Below are 21,078 nucleotides of genomic sequence, written 5' to 3' on the forward strand. Positions count from 1 at the left end.
TAATGCCAAGATTACCATGTCAGTTGTTTAGTGCACCTGAACAGAACCAAGCTTTAAAAGCACTTACCCTCCTTCAACCTGGACCAAAAAACAGAAAAGAAAGCAGAGTCAACCTCTGCTCCCTTGTTGAATACAGATATTACAGTTGCACTTTCCCTTTCAAACGCAGAAGTAAACTGATATAATTATGAACATTTTACGATAGACTTTGCAGATTTAGAGCATTTTTTTTAATATGGTAGAGGTGTAAACTCACAGTAGCAAGGAAATAGACAAAGAGATAATAAGAAAATATGATGAACAGAAGTGAAGAGGCATTCTGCCAAGACTGCCTCTTACAGGTCCAGAAAATATTGCCCATTTCGAGACAGCTTTCCACTTGCGCCATTGGGACGTTTTACTGTCATAAACCTGGTCTGTATACTCAGAGATTGTTTTTTGTTATTAGTAAACTGTTTGCTGTGCTGCACTGCGTCATGAAGACCATACTTACAGATCCATTTGATGTGCATGCTCATCCAGTATCAACTAACTACGGGCCATATTATCAAGAAAGGTCGATACATTATCGCCGCTTTTATCGGCAGGAAACTGCTGATAAAGCGGCGATAATGGGCTTGATAATTTGCCTTTGTGAATTTCCATAGAAGCCCAGGTTCTGGTGTTAACCTGGGCGTCTATGGGAATTCACAAGGTCATACTATCAAGCCCATTATCGCCGCTTTAGCGGCAGTTTCCTGCCGATAAAAGCGGCGATAATGTTTCGCCCTTTCTTGAGAATATGGCCCTCCATTCTTTGAGTTACCCCAGGGATGCTGAGCACAAATCATGCAGGAAATCCAGGCAAAATTGATAATTCTGAATTATTTCCCAGTGTGATGAAATATGATACAACATTAAAAGCGGTGTTTACAATTTATAATAAACTAGAATTTTAATTTCAGGGGATGGGTTTATAGTTGACCACCATCAGTGGTCATGTTACGGAAAGTGTCCCAGGGGTGCAGCAGGTGTATACACCCTCTTTGTGTGCCCCCCTGGGTACTTTGGTATTACAGGAGAGGTCGAGAATGCTTGTGCATCCCCTTCTGTAATATTGATAGTGCTGGCCAGATGTAGCACTAGTGCTATTGATGGGTATGTGACCCCACGGAAATGAGGGAATCACTTTGGGGCAGATGTATCATCGTTTTTTTTATCGCAAACCCTGCGATTCGCAAAATAGCAGCGTTTGCGACAAAAAAAATGGGATTTGGAATGTATCATGCAAAAATCCTCGCAATATTAAGGAATCGCATATTTTGCAATTCCTTAATATTGTGAGGCTTTTAAGAAATGGCAAATTGTGATTTCTTATTTGAAATGTATTAAGCATTTCAGTGTTGCGATTTTTGACTAAGAATTCGCAAATTACCACCAACTTGTAGTTGGTGGTAATTGGCGAATTCTTTTCAAAATGCACTTTCTTAAAATTCTAAAGGTGTCATATGACGCTGATACATGCCCTTAGGGCATGTATGTGCGCCATATGCGCACACATGTCATATTCAGGGGTGCAGCAGGGTTTTCATAAGACACCCTTGCACCCTTGAAATTATTCTCAATTTGCGATTAGCAAATTGCTAATCGCAAATTGAGAATAATTTCACGTTCATTCCTATGGGCCTCCTGGCCCATAGAAATGAATGGGAAATTATTCCTTAATTGCGATTAGCAATTCGCTAATCGCAATTAAGGAATTTTAAGAAATCGCTAATAAATAGCGAATTTCTACATACATACCATTTTGCACTTCTCAAATAGCGATTCCTTAAAAATCGCTATTTGAGAATCGCAAAATGGTATCTTGATACATCTGCCCCTTAGTCTCTGTGCCGGTGCCATTTTACAAATGAAGGCACAGAGGAGGGTGGCACTGTCAATGCACCCCCTGAGGGCAGCTTTCTGGTGCAGTGAAAAGGGGTCCCATAGACCCCAAAGAAATCCATGTGCAGGCAGGTGCAGTCACTCACTGCACCAGCATGGACGGGATCTCTACCCCTTCTCTAAATCACTAACGGGTTGCCGCCTGCATAGAGAAACACAGAGCAGCTTTGAAGCAGTTGCTCCATATTTCACTGCCTCCAAGCCAGGGAATTCAACATTATAGGGTGCGCTTTCCCTGTTTGCCCTGGCGCACCTGTTTAATGTTGCGCCATTGTGCAAACAGGAAAAGTGCGTCCTTTTTGTAATACAGGCCTTAGTGTTAAACTTTCAATTACCTTTATCAACAAATGATCACATGAAGTATAATGCTTCGATAAATATTATTTGAATACACTTGTATTTAGTTTACTGATTGAATTATATTACTTTTATACAGCCATGCAATTCAAAACAGGAGCAAATAGAGGTGTCAGCCTTTGATTTTTAACAATAACAAGGAGTGATTAGGAGTTAAAATCAAAGCCATATACAATACTATTCCTGCAAAAAGAACAACTTCCAATACAGCATTTGCTGAACAAGCTCTACAGTAACAAATTAAATGTTTAATACAAATTCAGTTATACTTAGCAAGACTCAAAAAAACGACACATTCATCAGCTTGTTAAGCTTACATCCGCCCCCCTTCTTTCCTTGCCTTTCATTGGTTCCTGTGCTTGCCACTTACTTTTCCACCGTTTCTATTGGCTGTAGCATACCGTTCCTCATCTGCTTTTATTTTGCTGCTCTTATCAGTTTCCCATAGCCGAAGTAGTGTTTCTATCTGCTTTTGTGGAACTATTTTTGTAAGGTTTTCCATCAACAGCACTTGTTCTGTTTTGCTTTCTGTTCAGGAACTCGTGCAATCACATGTCGAAATGTGAGCGTGTGGGGGGACTCTGTGTGCGCTAGTGGCCTGTGCTTCTCATCTGCTGCGACTAAACAGAGGGCAGTTCAGTGCAATTACAAATGACGGCCATGTTGCAAAGGCGATTGGAAAGGCTGCCTGTGTCAAGCAAGGCTTGTGAGTGTGGAGCACCTTGTCTGGGCCACAAGCTGGTTGCGTGCCAGGGCGTGTGCAATCTGCTCCAGGAACAGGGAGCGATAGTTGTTTATAGCAAGAGTCATGTAAGAATGTATAGATTGTACATTGAGCCCATGGTGCTGCTACTTTATTTGTAAACCTACTGAATAAAAGGCGTGCAACTTCTATTGCCTTCCTCCTCCACTTGGTAGATTCCACTGAGGTCAGTCTAGTCACTGTCCAAAACGCGTGCACAACTCGCATCCTGGAGTCAAGCAGTCACCTTGTCTGTCTGTCTCCACAAGAAGATAGAACGAGGATTGACCTTTTACATGCGTAGGCTGCATTAGAGCTCTCAAAAAATCAATACAATTCTGTGTGGGGAAGAAGAATTCTAAGTTCCGTGAGGAGTTGCTGCTCAATCTTGTTTTCAACAGACCAGTGTTTTAATTTGCATATCTCATGTCCGCTCTCTTGTTTACATTTCAGGCAATGAATGAGAAACAGGCAAATACGATTGGAATCTTGGGAGAAAACAGGGACAAAATGATAATTTTTCAGGTCTCAAATTAGTTTTACCTATCAAACGTTAAGAGGTAACAGTATAATACCCCTTGAGGGGTTCGGGCCTGTCTGCATCCTCACCTTTCTTTATATGTCACCCACGTCTAAAACCTGCGCACGTCAGCATATTCAGGTGTGTTTTGACAAACAGGTCTAGCGGATGTTATTGTTTCTATAAGATTTGTTTGCCCCCTCAGTATATAGGCAAAGAATCCAACTAATGTTTCATTTTAACTTAAGCCATAATTATTTATAGACGTTTTATGGGCTGATAATTATGATACGTCTCTCAGTCATTCCATGACATTTTAATACAGCTGGACAAAAACAAACCCTGCAGTAATGCACTTGCTCAAAGTCATTTAGGAGCACAGCCAAAGGGAAATATTAAATATTGTATAGCCCTCTAGTGAGCTTTGGGTGCTGCACACCTGTGGCACTCTGGGCAGAGGCTGCAGCCATACCTTCATGTGACAGTATTTCGAACATGAGGGACTTAGTTACAAATAATTGTATTCATCAAGTGTGGTGCTCCTTGTCACATCAGACACCACATGGGTTGGATTATAACTTTAGAGATAACATAAGCCCTAACCCACCTCCCATTTTGACATTTCAAACTCAAATGCCAGTTTAGAATTCAATTTATTCTGGTGTATCTCTACAATAGTAATTTTAGTTTCCCTGCTAATCTTCTATTTTGTGTTTCATCAATCCTACAGATCATTTTGTTGTTCTGAAAAGAGGATTAAGCGGTGCCCTTTAGATTTTGCCTGCACAGAGTTTGCCCTGGTCTGTGAAATCTATTGCATTAAATATATCTTTAAAGTGCCATACATCCCGCCCCTTACCTTCCTTGCTTATCATCACTTCCTATGCAGAAGTAGCAACAAGAAGCAAATTCTACCCCACAAGATGACTGTGCTTGGAAGTAGGATGGAAATGTACAGCTACAATTGACATGGCCATGATCACAGATTGTTCACAGTAATTCTGGGTCCAATAGGTTATTGCCCATTCCGGGGAGCTTTACGCTTCATCGTCAATAATTCACAGGAAGAAAGCGACTGGAATTGTAAATTCTGATTCCTCTTTCCACACAGACTTAATAGTACCCTGGTTAATTTTGTTATACCATTAAACTAATCTTCCTACATGACTCCACATTTTACATTGACTTTTCCAGCAGCTGCAATGTTGATAAGATTGCGCCTTCCAGGCGGAATGGATTTTAGGTCTGGCCCCTGTTTTTATTTCCTAAGTTTTTAGTAATGTACTGCATGAGACCAAACAGTGGGTAAAAAAAAAAGAAACAACACTACATGTTTTTGGATGAGCAAAACAGAGAAAAGCAATGTTAGAGACTGGTTGTAAAGAGGCATGGTACAAATTCCATCAGTGTATTCTTCCAGGTCTTTGCTTTCGTGCGTTAGTACTTTAAAACCAGATATATTGGCTTTCCAAATGCATGTTTTATTTGTGAACATCTATAACCCTCCAGAATTACTTAGACAAAAAGAATGACCTAAATTGTTATAATTGTCTTGTGCCTTAGAAATTATTTTTTCTTTCCTGTCAATGTTATGAATTGGCTAAGATTATGTCAGTGACTAAGATTATGTCATCACTCAGCTTTAAAGAAACATTCTGTACTATAGCTGTCCTATCAACACCAAACCAAGCGTTCTGTGGATTTGTATGCTTAACTCTGTTAATCATCAATCAATCAGCATTTGTATAGCCCAGCACTGTCACCCCTAGGAATGTCTGGGCACAGTGGGTGCAATGTCTTCCTCAAAGAGCCAGGTCTTGAGTTTCTTCCTGAAATCCTTCAGGGAGGGTGCTGTCTGAAGGTGGAGGGGTAGGTCGTTCCACGTCTTGGCGTTGATGTAGGAGATGGACTGACTGCCCTGCGGCTGCGACAGATGTGGGGGGTGTTCTTACTGGCTATTGAGGAGGAACTCGGGTGTCAGGTGGAAATTCAGTCATTGGTTGATGTAAGCCGTTCCTTGATTGTGCAGAGATTTGTAGGCGCGCATGAGTATCTTGAACTGATATCTCTTCCAGATGGGGAGCCAATGGAGGTTTCTGAGGTGGGGGTGATGTGGGTACATTTAGGATGTCTAGTATGAGTCTGGCTGCAGCAACCTGTATGGTCTGGAGTCTTTTGAGGAGCTAGCTAGAGATGCAAGTGTAAAGAGGGTTGCAGTAGTTGAGACAGCTGGTGATGAGTGCCTGAGTGACAGTCTTTCTGGTGTTGACTGTGATCAATCTGAAGATTCTGCGTAACGTGCAAAGTGGTGTGGAAGCAGGAGGAGGCAACTGCGTTGACTTGTTGTTTCATTGTCAGTTCACTATCGAGGACAATGCCTAGGTTGCCTGTATGGTCTGTAGGTATGGGTGTTTGTTCCCACTCTGCTGGTCCTATATGGTTGTTTTCTCCCCAAAGAGTTCAGTTTAAGGCAGTTGACTCTCATCCATTTGGCTACGTTGGTCATGACATTGCAGAAGTTGCATATGGTGTTTGAGGGGTCTTCGGTGAACAAGAGGATGAGTTGAGTATCGTCAGCATAGAAGATTATGTTGACAATGTCTGCGACGGGGGGGTCATGTATTTGCTGAACAAGGGGGCTTTGAGGAATGATCCTTGGGGTATGCCGCATTAGATGTCCTTGGGTTCAGAGGTGAAGGGTGGCAGTTTGATGCTCTCTGTGTGTCATGTGAGGAAACAGACAATCCATTTAAGTGCTTTTTGCTGAATGCTGATGATGTAGAGACTGTTCATGAGGGTGTGGTGGGGAACACTGTTGAAAGCATCAGAGAGGTTGGAGAGGATCAGGGCCACAGTCTCTCCATGGTCGAGGAGGGATTTGATGGCATCTGTTGCAGCGATCATAGCGTTCTCAGTTCTGTGGTTAGCACGGTTTACTGATTGGGAGGCGTCAAGCAGGTGGTTTTGCTCCAGGTATTTGGTAAGCACTTTGTTGATGGCCTTCTCGAGTACTTTGGTCAGGTAGGGGATCTGGGAGATTAGTCTATAATTTTTGAGTTTGTTGGGGTTGGTGGAGATTGGCTTTAGGAGGGGCCTGGCCCCTGCATGTTTCCATTTGTCCAGGAAGTCTGCTGTGGTGATGGTGGTTTTGATGATGCTGGCAAGTTCTCTGCTGATAGGGTTGGTTCCATGATTGGAAATAGGGTGTGGGCAGTGATCGGTGGGTGCCCCGAAGTGAATCGATGATATGAAGGTCGTGGTGGTCTGAGTGGTGAGCAGAGAAAAAGTGGTGATCATTTGGCTGGTGTGTGCTTGTTGGGTGAGGCCGTTGAGGTTGAGAGCGGTGGGTTGGGGATCAACTCTGTGTGGCTTTTCTTTAGTTACATATCTGCCAGCAGTCTTACTTAGATTGAATATCCCTTCCACAGTACCCTATTTAGTCAATTTGAATTTGTTCTGTATTTGTACATTCTGAATTGTGTGTATTGTCTCTCTATTGGGGTGTTCCTTTTAGAACTTAAGAGAGAGAGTAAACTAGTTTTTGAGGTAATACATTTTCTGTAATGTAATGTAATGTCATGTGGATTTTTAGGGCACTGCTTGTCACACATGCGGGTTTCCGGGTGCTGAGTAAGTAAGAGTAGGCATGTGTTGAGGTTGGGCCTGAATACAGGCAGTCTCGATTGCCCCTCAAGGAGACTAATTAAAAACCTAGGTCTTCAGTTTCTTGTGGAATTCAAGAAGTGAGGAGGAGGCCCTGATGTTTTGGGGTAGGTTGTTCCAGGATTTGGCGGCTTGGTAGGAGATTGAGCAACCTACAATTCTGCTTCTGTGGGTACTTGGTGTGTGGATGAGTGAGAGAACGCTCAGCGAAGTTGTATGATTGGTTGGTGGAAGCGAACCCAGTGATTAGAGTATGCTGATCCTGTCTTGTATAGTGACTTGAAAGCATTAGTGAGAAATTTGAACTATCAGTGCTTTTGGGTGGGGAGCGTCTGGAACTCTCTGAGTAGTGCTGTAGGTTTGGCGCTGGAGTTTGAGGACAAGTCTAGTGGCGATGATTTGGATGGTTTGAAGTCTGTGAAGAAGATGGGTTGTGATGCCAACATAGAGTGTGTTGCTGTAGTCTAATCTGTTTGTGATATTATGGCCTGTGTGATTAGTACTTCGAGGGCCAGATGTAGGTAGGGTTTTACCGGTCGGTAACGGCCGAATTCGGCCGTTACCGACCGGTAAAAGGAATTTGAGATGTAGGGGGCAGAATCGGTAATTTTACCGTTCTGTAATTTACCGATCTGTAATTTTACAGAATCTGTAAATATACCGGTCGGTAAATTTACAGAACGGTAAAATTACAGATTCTGTAAAATCGATATGTAGGTGGGACTCTGATGAGTCCCACAAGGCCTAAGAAATCGGTATTTTACCATCGAATTCAATTTGATGGTGAAATACCGATTCAGGTGAGCATGCAAATGTGTGCATGCACACCTGTGCCATATGACAGGCAGACCTGCCCTTAGGGCAGGTATGCCTGCCATATGGCCCCCGAACCTTTTTTGGGGGTGCTAGAGGGTGTCAAAGTGACACCCCCTGCACCCTTGCCAAAAATCTGTATTTACCGATCGGTAAATACCGACCTGTAATGCCCCATTCATTCCTATGGGCTTCAAAGCCCATAGGAATGAATGGAGCATTACAGGTCGGTATTTACCGAATCGGTAAATACCGACTTTTAAAGAATCGGTAAATCCACATCTGGATTTACCTACATCTCGGTACATCTATTTTACCGACTCTTAAATACCGAATCGGTAAAATTCGGTATTTAAGTGTCGGTAAAATAGATTTACCTACATCTGGCCCTTAGTGTCCAGTGGAAACCACTTGAAGATTTTACATAGCATTTTGAAGATATTGAAGCCTGCGGAGGTGACGGCCTCGAGCTGGGACTTCATGGTGAGGTTGTTGTCTAGGATGAGGCCTAGGTTTCTAACATAGTCAGTTGGGGTGAGTGTGGGTTTGATCTTGTGAACCACCAGGTGGAATACCAAGTAGAGTTCTTTTTCCCAAAATTCAGCACTTCAGTTTTGTTGGGGTAGGGCTTGATTCAACGCAAACCATTACAATGCATGCTTTCACAACATGGTTTTTACAACACAACTATCATTACATCGCATGATTTTACAACGCATATCATTACATTGCATGATCACAGTAATACACTAAAACTACCATTGCAATCCAATCCATTACAATGCATACTATTACTATGCATATTTAAAAAAAATATATATTTAATATATTTTGTTTAAAGTATAACTAACCTTTTGGAACAGGATGCAAGGGAAATAGGGGTTTTGGGTGGGGGAGTGTATTAATAATCGGGTATTAAAGAAAATACTTGGGTATTAAAATGAATACGTGTGTACTTTAGAATGCCCCCAAACTATTTAATACATGTTTATTAATATCAAAATGTAAATAAAAGTTAAAAAACAGAACAATATAGTTTTACATACTACCAACAGAGCGAAAGCGAGATTTTAAAGCCACCATTTCGACCATTGAAAATTGAAAGTCCATCAACTATTTTTATGAATGCCCCTTTGCCAAAATGGCTGACATTTCAAGAATACATGTTTTAACGAACATTTTAAAACAATACAAATTAATTATTCTTTTGGTCAGCTTCTGAAACACGCTGAAAAACTTTTTACTAAACATATTTTCATTTAAAATATCGTTTACCATCATAAAAACGTATAAAAGCAGCAGTCCACCATTTTGAGCACAATGATAAACTGACTTCCACGGTGACCACATGCATTTTGCAAGCCAGAAAACAATTGAGAATTGGATACGTCAACAGTGTCATCTACAGAGAGAAGCACGTGTCAAATTTAAGTATTTTATAAACACATAATTCGGAAATACTTAAAAGTATTTATTAAAACTATTTTACAGCATGCTGAATTTCAAAAACAGCAAGAAATTTAAGAAAGATACTACCCAGCAAAAAGACCTTACTCAGTAAGTGACAAAAAAGTCTTAATTTTATGAGAAATAAATAAAAGTATGATTTTTTAAAATAATGTGTATATATTGAAATAAAAAGAAGAATATTTTTAAAAGAAAAACACCTGGGAATAAATTGTTAAAGAGATAACTGGTGTGTTTACCTCAGAAAAAAATCTGGATAGTGGTGGGGGGCAAATTTAGTATTCCTACTCTGACCTGTACTGCCTCAGGGAAAGTTTTGGATGATTGTGGGGGCAAATTTACTATTCCTACTCCATGCTGAGTTTTCCTCAGGGATTGTGTTGGTGGGGGCAAATTTACTATTCCTTCTCCGACCTGTGTTTGCCTCAGAGAAATAGCTGGATGGGGGGCGCAAATGTACTATTCCAACTCCGACAGGTGTTTGCCTCAGGGAAAGTGCTGGTTGTTGGTGGGGGCAAATTTACTATTCCTACTCTGACCTGTGTTTGCCTCAGGGAAAGAGCTGGATGGTGAGGAGGTCAAATTTACTATTCCAACTTCAACAGCTGTTTGCCTCAGGGAAATGGGGGATGGGGCTGGGGGCAATATTACCATTCCTACTCTGACCTGTGTTTGCTTCAGGGAAACAGCCGGATGGTGGGGGGGGGGGCAAATTTACCATTCCAAATTTGACAGGTGTTTGCCTCAGGGAAAATGTGGGCGGGTGCTGGGGTCAAATTTACTATTCCTTCTCCGACCTGTGTGTGCCTCAGGGAAAGTGCTGGATGGTGGTGGGGGCAAATTTACAATTCCAGCTCTGACAGGTGTTTGCCTCACAAAAAGTGTTTGATTTTGATGGGGGAACATTTACTATTCCTACTCTGACCTGTGTTTGCCACAGGGAAAGAGCTGAATGGTGGGGAGGGCAAATTTACTATTCCAACTCTGACAGGTGTTTGCCTTGGGGAAAGTTTGAGATGGTGGTGGGGCAAATTTACAATTCCCACTGCGACCTTTGTTTGCTTCAGGGAAAGAGCTGGATGGTGGGGAAAGGGTACATTTACTATTCCAACTTGGATAGGTGTTTGCCACAGGTAAAGTGTGGGATGGTGGTGGAGGCAAATTTACAATTCCTTCTCTGACCTGAGAGTGTCTCAGGGAAAGTGCTGGATGATGGTGGTGGCAAATTTACTATTCAAACTCTGACAGGTGCTTGCTTCAGGGAAAGTGTTGGATGCTGGTGGGGGCAAATTTACTATTCCTTCTCCAACCTGTATTTCCCTCTGAGAAAGAGCTGGATGGTGGGGGGGCAAATGTACTATTCTAAATCTGACAGGTTTTTGCCTCAGGGAAAATGTTGGATGCTGGTGGGGAAAATTTACTCTTCCTACCCCAACCTCTGCTGGCCTCAGCGAAAGGTTTGGATGGGGATGAATGTGAAGTTGTAGTCCGCAAAATAAACATGGTAGTTACTAAAACAGTTATATTTGCATGTTAATGTGAAATACAAACAATAAAACATTTATTAAACAAAACATTTTCTCCACAGAATAAAGGATAAACTCCACCAACAGAAGAGGACACACTCTCTAACCCAAAGTAACGACACACAACAATTTTCAAAGCAAACAAGAGAGAAAAGTAATAATAATCTGGATTTTTTAAATACATTTGCATGTTCAAAGTGCACAAGCATTTTTATTTGGTGTTTATGTAACTTCACATCACAGCTATGTAAACTTAAAAAAGAAATATGTATTTTAATCTTATTTAAGAAAGAACCTATTTAAGAAAGAAAATCTGTTTTTTTCAGTCTTTTAGGAAATCTGAATATTCCTTAAAGAATACAGAAAACACCCTCAAACATCAAATTAAATAAAGTACAGCCCAAGTAAACTCTTTGCCATAAGTTCTCCAGAAAAGTAAAACTGTTAAGCCAAACTTTAAAGTGCACAAGCATTGAAACCCACTCCTCTTTTAAATTGTAGGATAATGGAAAATATTGAAAACTGCAAAAAATAATTCTTAATTCTTAATAATTTATTTCGGGACCAACAAAACAAGAAGAAGACCAACATTGAACCATAGCCTCGGAACACAAATCCATCCACAAAGGACATCAAAACTTTCTGATTTAACAAAAGAAAACAGACAAAAAGGTAAGCTTTGCAAATAACTCTAGTGTTTTCAAACTTAACCATTATTCATTTGTGGGTAGAAAAACAAAGCAACCATTTCAAAAGCAACATCAAAAAGCAAAAACAATAAAAGCCTAATATTTGAGCTGGAAAATATTGCACATTAACTTTTCACTAACATATTTTTTTAATAGGAAAAGGAAAACCACAACAGTTTAAATAAATAAAAAAACGTTTTTCTCTTTTCCATTTGTTTTTCATATAATGGCATGCAATAAACAAGATAAATACACCAGGTCCAGCAGAGGTAACAGATTATTAAGTCACAGTGGGTACGTTTATTGTAAGGATAGATTGACTGAGCCCAGGAGTCATTGGAGGTGAGTGCAATATTACTCAACCCATTAGAAAAGGCAGAGCGGTTACTCACGGTGACTCTGTTGAAAGACCCACAGAGGATAACCACTCTGTCTCTGCAATGGAGATAGAGGTTCGAGAAAATATCAAGGAAATTAGAGCACTTGCTTCCATCACCAATGAACCCTGTGGCTCAGTTTAGAGGGAGGTTTCACAACACATTCCATTACATGTAGCAAGTTGTTTGTCCACAATCCGCCACCTACGCAGAATTATTCAGCATAGAAAACAGGCAGGAAACCCCTAAGAGTAACACCCCAAACCTTTTCTGACATTAACATTCCACTTGAACTTTCTATATCCGTTACTATTGAACCCTTTCTTTTTCATGACAACAAAAACCCTCGTAAAAGAATACTAATCTTTAGCACACTATATTATATTGATATTTGGATGATGGATGGGGCATTTAAATCCACACCCCAACCATTCACCCAAATATATACTATTCATGACTAAATTAAGCAAACAGTAGTTCCCTTAGTGTAAATCAGACGTCTTCAAACTGTGGGGCGCGACCCCCAAGGGGGTCGTGGAGTTCTATGAAGGGAGTTGCAGATTCCCCAGCTTTACTTGTCCCGGCAAAAACCCAGGTGGGATCACTAATTGAGATCGTTATCAGCTGCTTGCCTGAATGAAAGGCAAATGGCCTTATCTGTTAATCTGCAAGTGTAAAGGATGCTTCGGAGCAGTTTTGTTTCTTTGTGAAGATGGAAGGTGTGTTTTTTTGAGTGGAAGTGCAAAGAGTTAACAGCTGGCTGGGTTGCTTTTAATTTTAATGCATTTATACAGCCCTTAGTGCACACACTCTGGGATTATCAAAAACTACATTTTGAAAGCACCATTTTATCTTAAAACTACTTGCACGTTTTGCAGCATTCTATCTTACCCTGTATGTAATGCAAGTATAAAAAATTTACATATTCACAGTGCTTTCCGTCACAGGCTGTGACTTCATACCACTAAAAATACACATCACTATTCTCCACTGCACCAATCAAGATTTAATTATATGGTTCTCTGGTTACACACAGACCTCTGCAGTGCATTAACTATTAGAAATGTGATAATGTACTACAGCGCATTTCCCACTGAGCAATAACTTTTTTATATTTACTTTTTCATTTACGCTGCCCATTATTTTATATGTCGATACCGGAAGGTGAAGACCTAAAAAAACGTACAGAATATTTTGGGCTTATGTATGAGAGACTTGCATCGCCAAAGCATCACCTTTTTTGATGCCCCAGCGGCGCAAGCATCTCAACAATACCCATGAGGCAGGGCAAAGTCACCCTGGATGGCTGTGCATGGCCTCATAGATATGGAGTAAGACTTAGCAGTGCAAGTCACTGCGTTGCAGTACTCTGCGTCAAGGAGGTGTTCCATGGGCTTTGCGTAGGGTTCCCACGCAACACCCATGGATTTGATGCTGCCCCCTATTTACAAAATCATGTAAACCTGGGGCAGCTCCAAAAACTGATGCCTCTCCAATAGACGCGTAACGAGGAGAAATGTTTTCATTTCACCTCGTTTTTTTCATCTTTCCACGTGTGCTGCATTCTGCAGCACACATAGAAATAGGAGAACGCCCCTCAGAATTGTTTAGGTGAAGAAAGGTGCCTCTTCCCGTACAAAACAATCCTGCTATGTTGGTGCTAGGCTGCAATTTGTGATAGGAAAAGGACTGGAATCACTGTATTTCATAAGGTCACACGGGAAACACGCCAAAGGATGCCAGGTCTAACAGGGGCATTTATGGTTGTCGATAGATGCTGATGATGAGGATAACCAGTTTCTAGACAATTTTGTCAGAGGGGGTTCTTACGCCTAAAAAGGTTTGACAAGGGGGTCTCGACAAAAGTTTGAAGACCACTGGTGTAGAGGTTACTCCCTGATAAACAATCTTCAACATATACTTAATTTTTGTCAGTGATGAAAGCTAAAACAATGAAAAAAAGTCCTAGTAAATTGTTAATTGACGTTGAAGTACTTATGATTAACATAATTACCAAATGTACAAGGATGTTTTTTCACTTTTCAGAGGCATATTGGCGAGAAATTAAAAAAACATCCTTAGTTGAGGATTATATATCAGACAGAAACTCCAATTTGAATTAAAAAGACAAATTGCACTTTGTTTTGTTCATCCTGACAGTGTAGATGAATACTACACATCAATTACAGAATCTGAATAGTTTACTAATAGATTAATAGTTTAGTGCTGGAGTCATGTGACACATGCGACGCTCAGGGCTGCCCTATACCTAACATGCTGCGTCACTCCTTTCTCCACTTCAAGCAGGCGTAAGGATTTGATGCCGCGGGGGCGGAAACGTGACTCCGTGAAATCTTGTAGATTTCACTGCGTCACTTTTACAGGGCTTCCTTGCGTCGGAACGCCCACCCTGCACACATTTTACCAGACGCAGGTAAAATGCAGTACAGAGCTTTAAAACGTGACGCATCTCACTAGTTGCATCACGTTGTAAATATTTTGCATAGTGTCGCATTGTTTGCCCGCCGATGCATCACAAAAGTGACACAACAGTGGCGTAAAAGTGTGGCAAGGGGCTTGTAAATTGGCCATCTAAGCAGGTCAGGTTGCAGAAGGAAATTATGTTTCCATGTGAGGTGGTGGAGCTAATATTCGTCCTGCTAAGAGGGAGGAGCAAACACAAATAATGCCATAGAGGGAAGACACAACTCCTTCAACAAATCTATTGGGAAACCACATCCTAACTTCTATAATTTTTTGGAAAGTTTTAGGAAGGAGTAAAGTTTCCAATAAATTAGAATTTCTCAATCATTAACAGGTAGTCTGAACCTACACATTTCTAAAAGAACAAAGGCAAAGAAGAAAGACTAATAGGGTACAATTCAACAATTTTCATTGATGGTGGCTTCCGACTACCCGGATAAAATTTCACACATCCTCCATTCCTGATCTACCCTATCTCTTATAACTCCTTACTTGCTTTTTGATAAAAATCCCCCCTAATTCAATTCGCATTTTTCAAATAATGTTTAAATTATAAAAAAGTCAGGTTTTCCTACCTAAGATGTCTTCTTTTTTCAACTCTTGGACCTACATTCAATATATTTTTTCACCTTCAACAAATCCATTGGGAAACCACATCCTAACTTCTATAATTTTTGGGAAATTTTTAGGAAGGAGTAAAGTTTCCAATAAATTAGAATTTCTCAATCATTAACATGTAGTCTGAACCTACACATTTCTAAAAGAACAAAGGCAATGTCCGAGCGACTATTGGGTACAATTCAACAATTTTCATTGATGGTGGCTTCCGACTATCTGGATAAAATTTCACACATCCTCCATTCCTGATCTACCCTATCTCTTATAACTCCTTACTTGCTTTTTGATAAAAAATCCCCCCTAATTCAATTCGCATTTTTCAAATAATGTTTAAATTATAAAAAAGTCAGGGTTTCCTACCTAAGATGTCTTCTTTTTTCAACTCTTGGACCTACATTCAATATATTTTTTCACCAAGAGTCATGATCAGTCATTTAAATTTGAAACCTTTGAAAATAGTCCATAATCCTTGCTTTAATCCATAACCCGAGTTAAGCTAACAAAAAAGGGCACAGTTCTGCATAAAACATATTTTTACAGTTAAAAAAAAATCAGTAACAACTGCTGTGCTCACCTACAAAAAGCACACCCCCCAAAAATCCAGAAAAATAAATTTTCTTTGGCAATACATGCAGGATGATTGATCCGGTCTAGGGAAGACATGGCTTGGCAGTTTGGGCTGGACTGTTCCCATGAGGCACAGAGTCAGACACATTTGCATATGGCCATGTCTGAACTGGGGTGGCGGAGTGAGCTAAAGAATGATGATAGATTAAATCCAGATCATTTTACTGGGGGTGAGTGCTTGCATTGTTCAACACTCCGTCCATCATCCCCTTTGATTTTGCTTTGTTCGCCTTAATTTGGCAGGGTATGCACAGACATGGGTCCCTTGCTCACTTTGCTACTGGATTCAAGCTAGCCTGGCTGATGATGGCTGATTAGCCAGAAACTGGTCTTAGGATGCTTGATCCGGTCCAGGGCAGACATGGCTTGGCAGTTGGGGCTGGACTGTTCCCATGAGACACAGGGTCAGACTGATTTGCATATGGCCATGACTGAACTGGGGTGGCGGAGTGAGCTAAAGAATGATGATGGATTAAACCCAGATCATTTGAATGGGGGTGAGTGCTTGCATTGTTCAACACTCTGTCCATCACCCTCTTTGGTTTTGCTTTGTTCGCCCTAAATTGGCAGGGTATGCCCAGACGTGGGTCCCTTGCTCATTTTGCCACTGGATTCAAGCTAGCCTGGCTGATGATGGCTGATTAGCCAGAAACTGGTCCTAGGATGCTTGATCCGGTCCAGGGAAGACATGGCTTGGCAGTTTGGGCTGGACTGTTCCCATGAGACACAGGGTCAGATTGAATAGCATATGGCCATGTCTGAACTGGGGTGGCGGAGTGAGATAAAGAATGTTCATAGATTAAACCCAGATCATTTGACTGGGGGTGAGTGCTTTCATTGTTCAACACTCCGTCCATCTTCCCCTTTGGTTTTGCCACTTTCTAAAAGTGGCTTTTCAAAATCTTAAATTATAATCCAACTTCACCATAAATTAGGTATTTAAAATTCAATGCCAGAGACACCACACATAAACTGGTCACCTGTTCCTATTTGGAAACCACACTTATAAAATGTAATAAGGTAACTCCAATGTTATCCAATGGAAGAGGTAAGTCTTTTAATAGTGAAAAACAAAGTTAGCAGTTTTTCACTACTAGTACATGTCCAACTTAAAAACACATGTCCAACTTTTTAAGTACACTGTACCCTGCCGTTATAGTCTGTTATGGGTCTACCTTAGAGGTGACTTCTTTGTATTAAAAAGGAAGGTTTGAGACTGCCAAATGGTTTATTTTGCAATGTCGAAATGGTAGTTTAAAGCTGCACACTCAGACTGCATTGGCAGGCCTGAGAAGGGTTTAGAGTGCTACTTAAGTTGGTGGCACACTCAGTGCTGCAGACCCACTAGTAGCATTTAATGTGCAGGCCCTGGGCACAAGTAGTGCCATTTTATTAGGGATTTAGAAGTGAATTAAATATGCCAGTTGATTGTTTTAAGGAGAGAGCACAAGCACTTTAGCACTAATTAGCAGTGATAAAGTGTGCAGGGTCCTGAAGCCAGCAAAAACAAAGTCAGCAAATTCAGGAGGTCTGAAGGTAAAGAGTTAAGAGAAAACCACATAAAGGATGTCAGATCTAACCCACACTTTTAATGCACTATATAACATTAGACCAGAATACCTTAACAATCGCACCTGCTTTCACAAATGTTTCAGACACAACTTGACAAATCCCATGCATACAGAAAACCAGATCTAGCAGTAAAGTCTTCACCCACATCGCTCCTAAAGCATGGAACAAACTACCTCTACACATAAAAGCCTCCTCCTCACTACTTGAATTCTGTAAGAAACCAAAAACCTGGGGGCATATTATCAACACAGGCGATAAAATTATCGCTGCTTTTATCGGCAGAAAACTGCCGCAAAAGCGGCTTTAGCGGCAGTTCTCTGCCGCAAAAGTGGCTTTAGCGGCAGTTTTCTGCCGATAAAAGCAGCGATAATTTTATCGCCTGTGTTGATAATATGCCCCCTGGTTTTCAATTATTCCCACTAGGCCTTAGTTGTTCCCAGACTCACCCCTGCTCCAGGCCAGGATGCTTTCCTGGGTGACAGTGCGCTCTAAAAATCAACACACATAAAAATATTTTTAATTTAATTATATATTTTTTCAAGGGCCTAGCAGCAGCAAAACAATGCTGGGGCACTCACTTCTCTTTCTGTGTTCCATTGCACTCTAATATTTTTATTTTACCATTTTTAAATGGCCTTTGACCATGTCAGAACAGTACAGTAAATAAACCAAAATGGTGGGTGGTAGATCGGAACAGTAAAATAAAAACAAAAATAAAAAAAAGTACACACGCGTACAGAAAGGGACACAAATGGCCTGGTTGTGCATGGCAGCTGAAAGGCCCTCGAAAAAATATATATGCCCAGATGCATCAACGTTTCAATTTGCGATTCCTTATTTGCGAAAAATAAGGAATCGCAAATAAGGAATCGCAAATGGCTATGCATCATTTTTTCGCAAATTTATTGCGAATCGGTAAAAATCGCAATTTTTACCGAATCGCATTACATTTGCGATTCTTTAATTGCGTAATCGCAATTTGCGATATCGCAAATTGCGATTTTACACACATGATGCATCTCATTGACTCAACTGCCAGAAAGCCAGTTCAGCAATCAGGCACAGCTGCTCCCTAGTTTGAATGTGTGGTCTGGCAGTTTGCTGTGTGAGCCTTGCCTGAAGGTTGCTGCTGCAGTCTGTGCCTTTCTTTAGTCTTTGAAAATGGAAAATGAGAATGCAGTTGAAGAGGGGCCATGTAGAAAGAGAAAAATTAAATTTTCAGATAAAGAATTGGAAATACTCATTGAGGAGGTGACTGCAAGACAGGAGCAGCTTTTTGGTAAGCTGTCTCTCAAGGTCCCTGACTCTGTGAAAAGGAACCTATGGATTGCCATACAATCAAAAGTCAATGCAGTAGGAGTTGCACATCGCGATATTAATAATCCCCAGAAAAGGTGGTATGACCTGCGCAGCCGTGCAAAAGAGAAGCTTGCAAAGAGAATGAAATCTGCTAAGCTAACTGGAGGTGGAACACCCAGGGATACACCCAGCACTCCCCTGGAAGAAATGGTGGAAAGCACACTTTTGTCTGAGGCTGTAGTTGGAGTTACAAACATTGATACATCTGAGATTCCAACTCCTACTGAAGGTAAGTGAATTGTATGTGGTTCAAAAAGTGTGAATGGAGACCATTAATTCGAAAGTGTTGATGTGTGTTCCACATTTTTGAATAACTTTGATAACAAATGATGTGACAGAGTCACATTCATCCTCCTAGTACTGTTAATGAACTCAAAGCAGTGCATTGTGGTAGTTGTAGTTCTTTATACATAGTACACATAGGATAACATTTGCATTATACCAAAACAAATTGATTCAAGCAAATAGAAAAAATGAGACTAGATAATTTAAAGTGAAATCATTTTTAAACTTTAATACATATTGCAAGGGTAGTGCAAACCAAAAGTAACAATATTTTTAATGTTTTTTTAAATCATAGAGCAACTCCAAGAGTTAATTGAGCAGGACTTAAGGGATTTGCACACCCAAGATGTATCTCAAAATCAAATGGAAAATGCTCCCAGTACTTCTACTGCCAATTCACAGCCATGTGAAAGACAAAGGGTGCGACAACTGCTCCAGACAGATTCAGAAACAGAGCAGAATGTCAATGTAACTCCAAGCCAGCCTCAAAGTACTCCTACAGTCACTAATCCAACGATGAGTAGGCGAAGGAGACTGCAGCAGTTTACTATGCGTAGAACTACTGTGCGTGAAAGTGGTCAGGATGGAGAGGGTACCTTCACTGGCAATCATGTAGAGGACAACATTTTGAAGGTGCAGCGTCTGCAAGGGAAAGACATTAGGATTATAAAATGCAAAATGGGGCACATCAGCAAACAAATGGGTACTTTGGCAAGCAGTATGAATACAATGATCAATGTGATGAAAACTGGCCATGATTCAAATGCAATGAAGCTTGACCGTATTGCAAACTCGTTGGAGACAATGTGCACATTGATGCAGAAACATCAAAAGATCAGTGCTAAAAGGCAGGTTAAAGTCCAGAACAACATGCAGGCCCATAACAGGGAGATGACTTCCCTTACAAATTGTATCCGTGCCCTCTGCAAGCAAACCCTGTCAACACAGGTACTACTGATGAAAACTTTTAAACACATTCAAAAAGGTGTGGAGTCTACCTTAGACCCATCTGATAAATCACAGTCCATGGCATCCCCTGAAAAGCTAATGGCAATGGAGGAGCAATTCCATAACAGTGCTGAAAGTGGCACATCTGAGCATTGCTTGACTGGCACACGGAGAAGTATTAAGAAGCAGAATGATGCCACAAATGCCAACATGCACACTGGAAAAAGTCCAGGGACGGCATTAGGAGTGCGTGGCCATAAAAAATGACATTTCAATGCATCTTGCAGGGTATTCCTGATTATAATTTGTTTGTAATTCACTGCTTTTCATTTCTACATGTCTGATTTGAAAGGCCTCAATTAAGTTTTTAGTACTGTGTAATTTCTAAAAAAATAGATATTTCTTTTCATATTCAATTAAATTTCACATTGCTTCCAAACAAATTACTTTCTCAGAGTTTTTCTTACCTCATTTAGAAGTAATGCTGTGTGATGTCTGCCCTTCTCCTTCTGCCCTCTGCTGCCTCTGGTCCTTGTGCTCTTGGTTGTTGTTGTGGAGGCTGAATTATATTTGGAGGTAACACATCGTCCTCATCAAGTTCTATTCCTCTTTCAGTTGCTAGATTATGTAGCATTGCACATGCTGCTACAATTTTACAACAAATGTCTGGTTGGTACTTGCAATGCTCCTCCAGTTTTATGAAGAATCCTGAAGCGTGATTTCATCACTCCAAAGGTCCGCTCTATGACATTCCTTGTTGATATGTGCGCCTGGTTGTAGTGCTGCTCTTTCCTTGTACTTGGATTAAGGTATGTTGTTAAGATGTAAGACCTCACTGCATAGGCACTATCTCCTGCAATGGAAAGCAATGTAAATGTAATCTAAGCATACATGTGTGCAGTTCAATTATAAGTTTGTTGAGTGGAATGAAACATTTACCTAGTAGGTATCCATCTCCAAATTCACCTGCTAGCAGTCTACCATGAATGCCACTATGTCTAAAAATGTAGGAGTCATGGGCACTTCCAGGGTAACTAGCAACTAGGTCTCTAATTATGGTTTTAGCATTACAAACAGCTTGAATATTAAGAGAATGGAAGCATGT

The 21,078-nt window shown here is 40.7% G+C and overlaps 1 protein-coding gene across 1 annotated transcript; it reads left to right on the forward strand.

Annotated features, from left to right (window-relative positions):
- The first annotated feature begins 18,542 nt into the window (after nucleotides 1–18,542).
- LOC144821677 (uncharacterized) lies at nucleotides 18,543–20,240 on the forward strand. Its single transcript, XM_078678900.1, has 2 exons — nucleotides 18,543–18,969; nucleotides 19,321–20,240. The coding sequence occupies exons 1-2, from the start codon at nucleotides 18,543–18,545 to the stop codon at nucleotides 20,238–20,240; spliced, it is 1,347 nt and encodes a 448-aa protein (XP_078535026.1).
- The last annotated feature ends 838 nt before the right edge of the window (nucleotides 20,241–21,078 follow it).

This window comes from Lissotriton helveticus, chromosome 2_2, assembly GCF_964261635.1.
Source record: "Lissotriton helveticus chromosome 2_2, aLisHel1.1, whole genome shotgun sequence".
Taxonomy (NCBI): Eukaryota; Metazoa; Chordata; class Amphibia; order Caudata; family Salamandridae; genus Lissotriton; species Lissotriton helveticus.

Coding starts and splice junctions, on each gene's coding strand:
- LOC144821677 (XM_078678900.1), top strand. CDS start 18,543: ATGGAAAATGAGAATGCAGTTGAAGAGGGGCCATGTAGAAAGAGAAAA. Junction 18,970..19,320: donor GATTCCAACTCCTACTGAAG/GTAAGTGAATTG, acceptor TTTAAATCATAG/AGCAACTCCAAGAGTTAATT.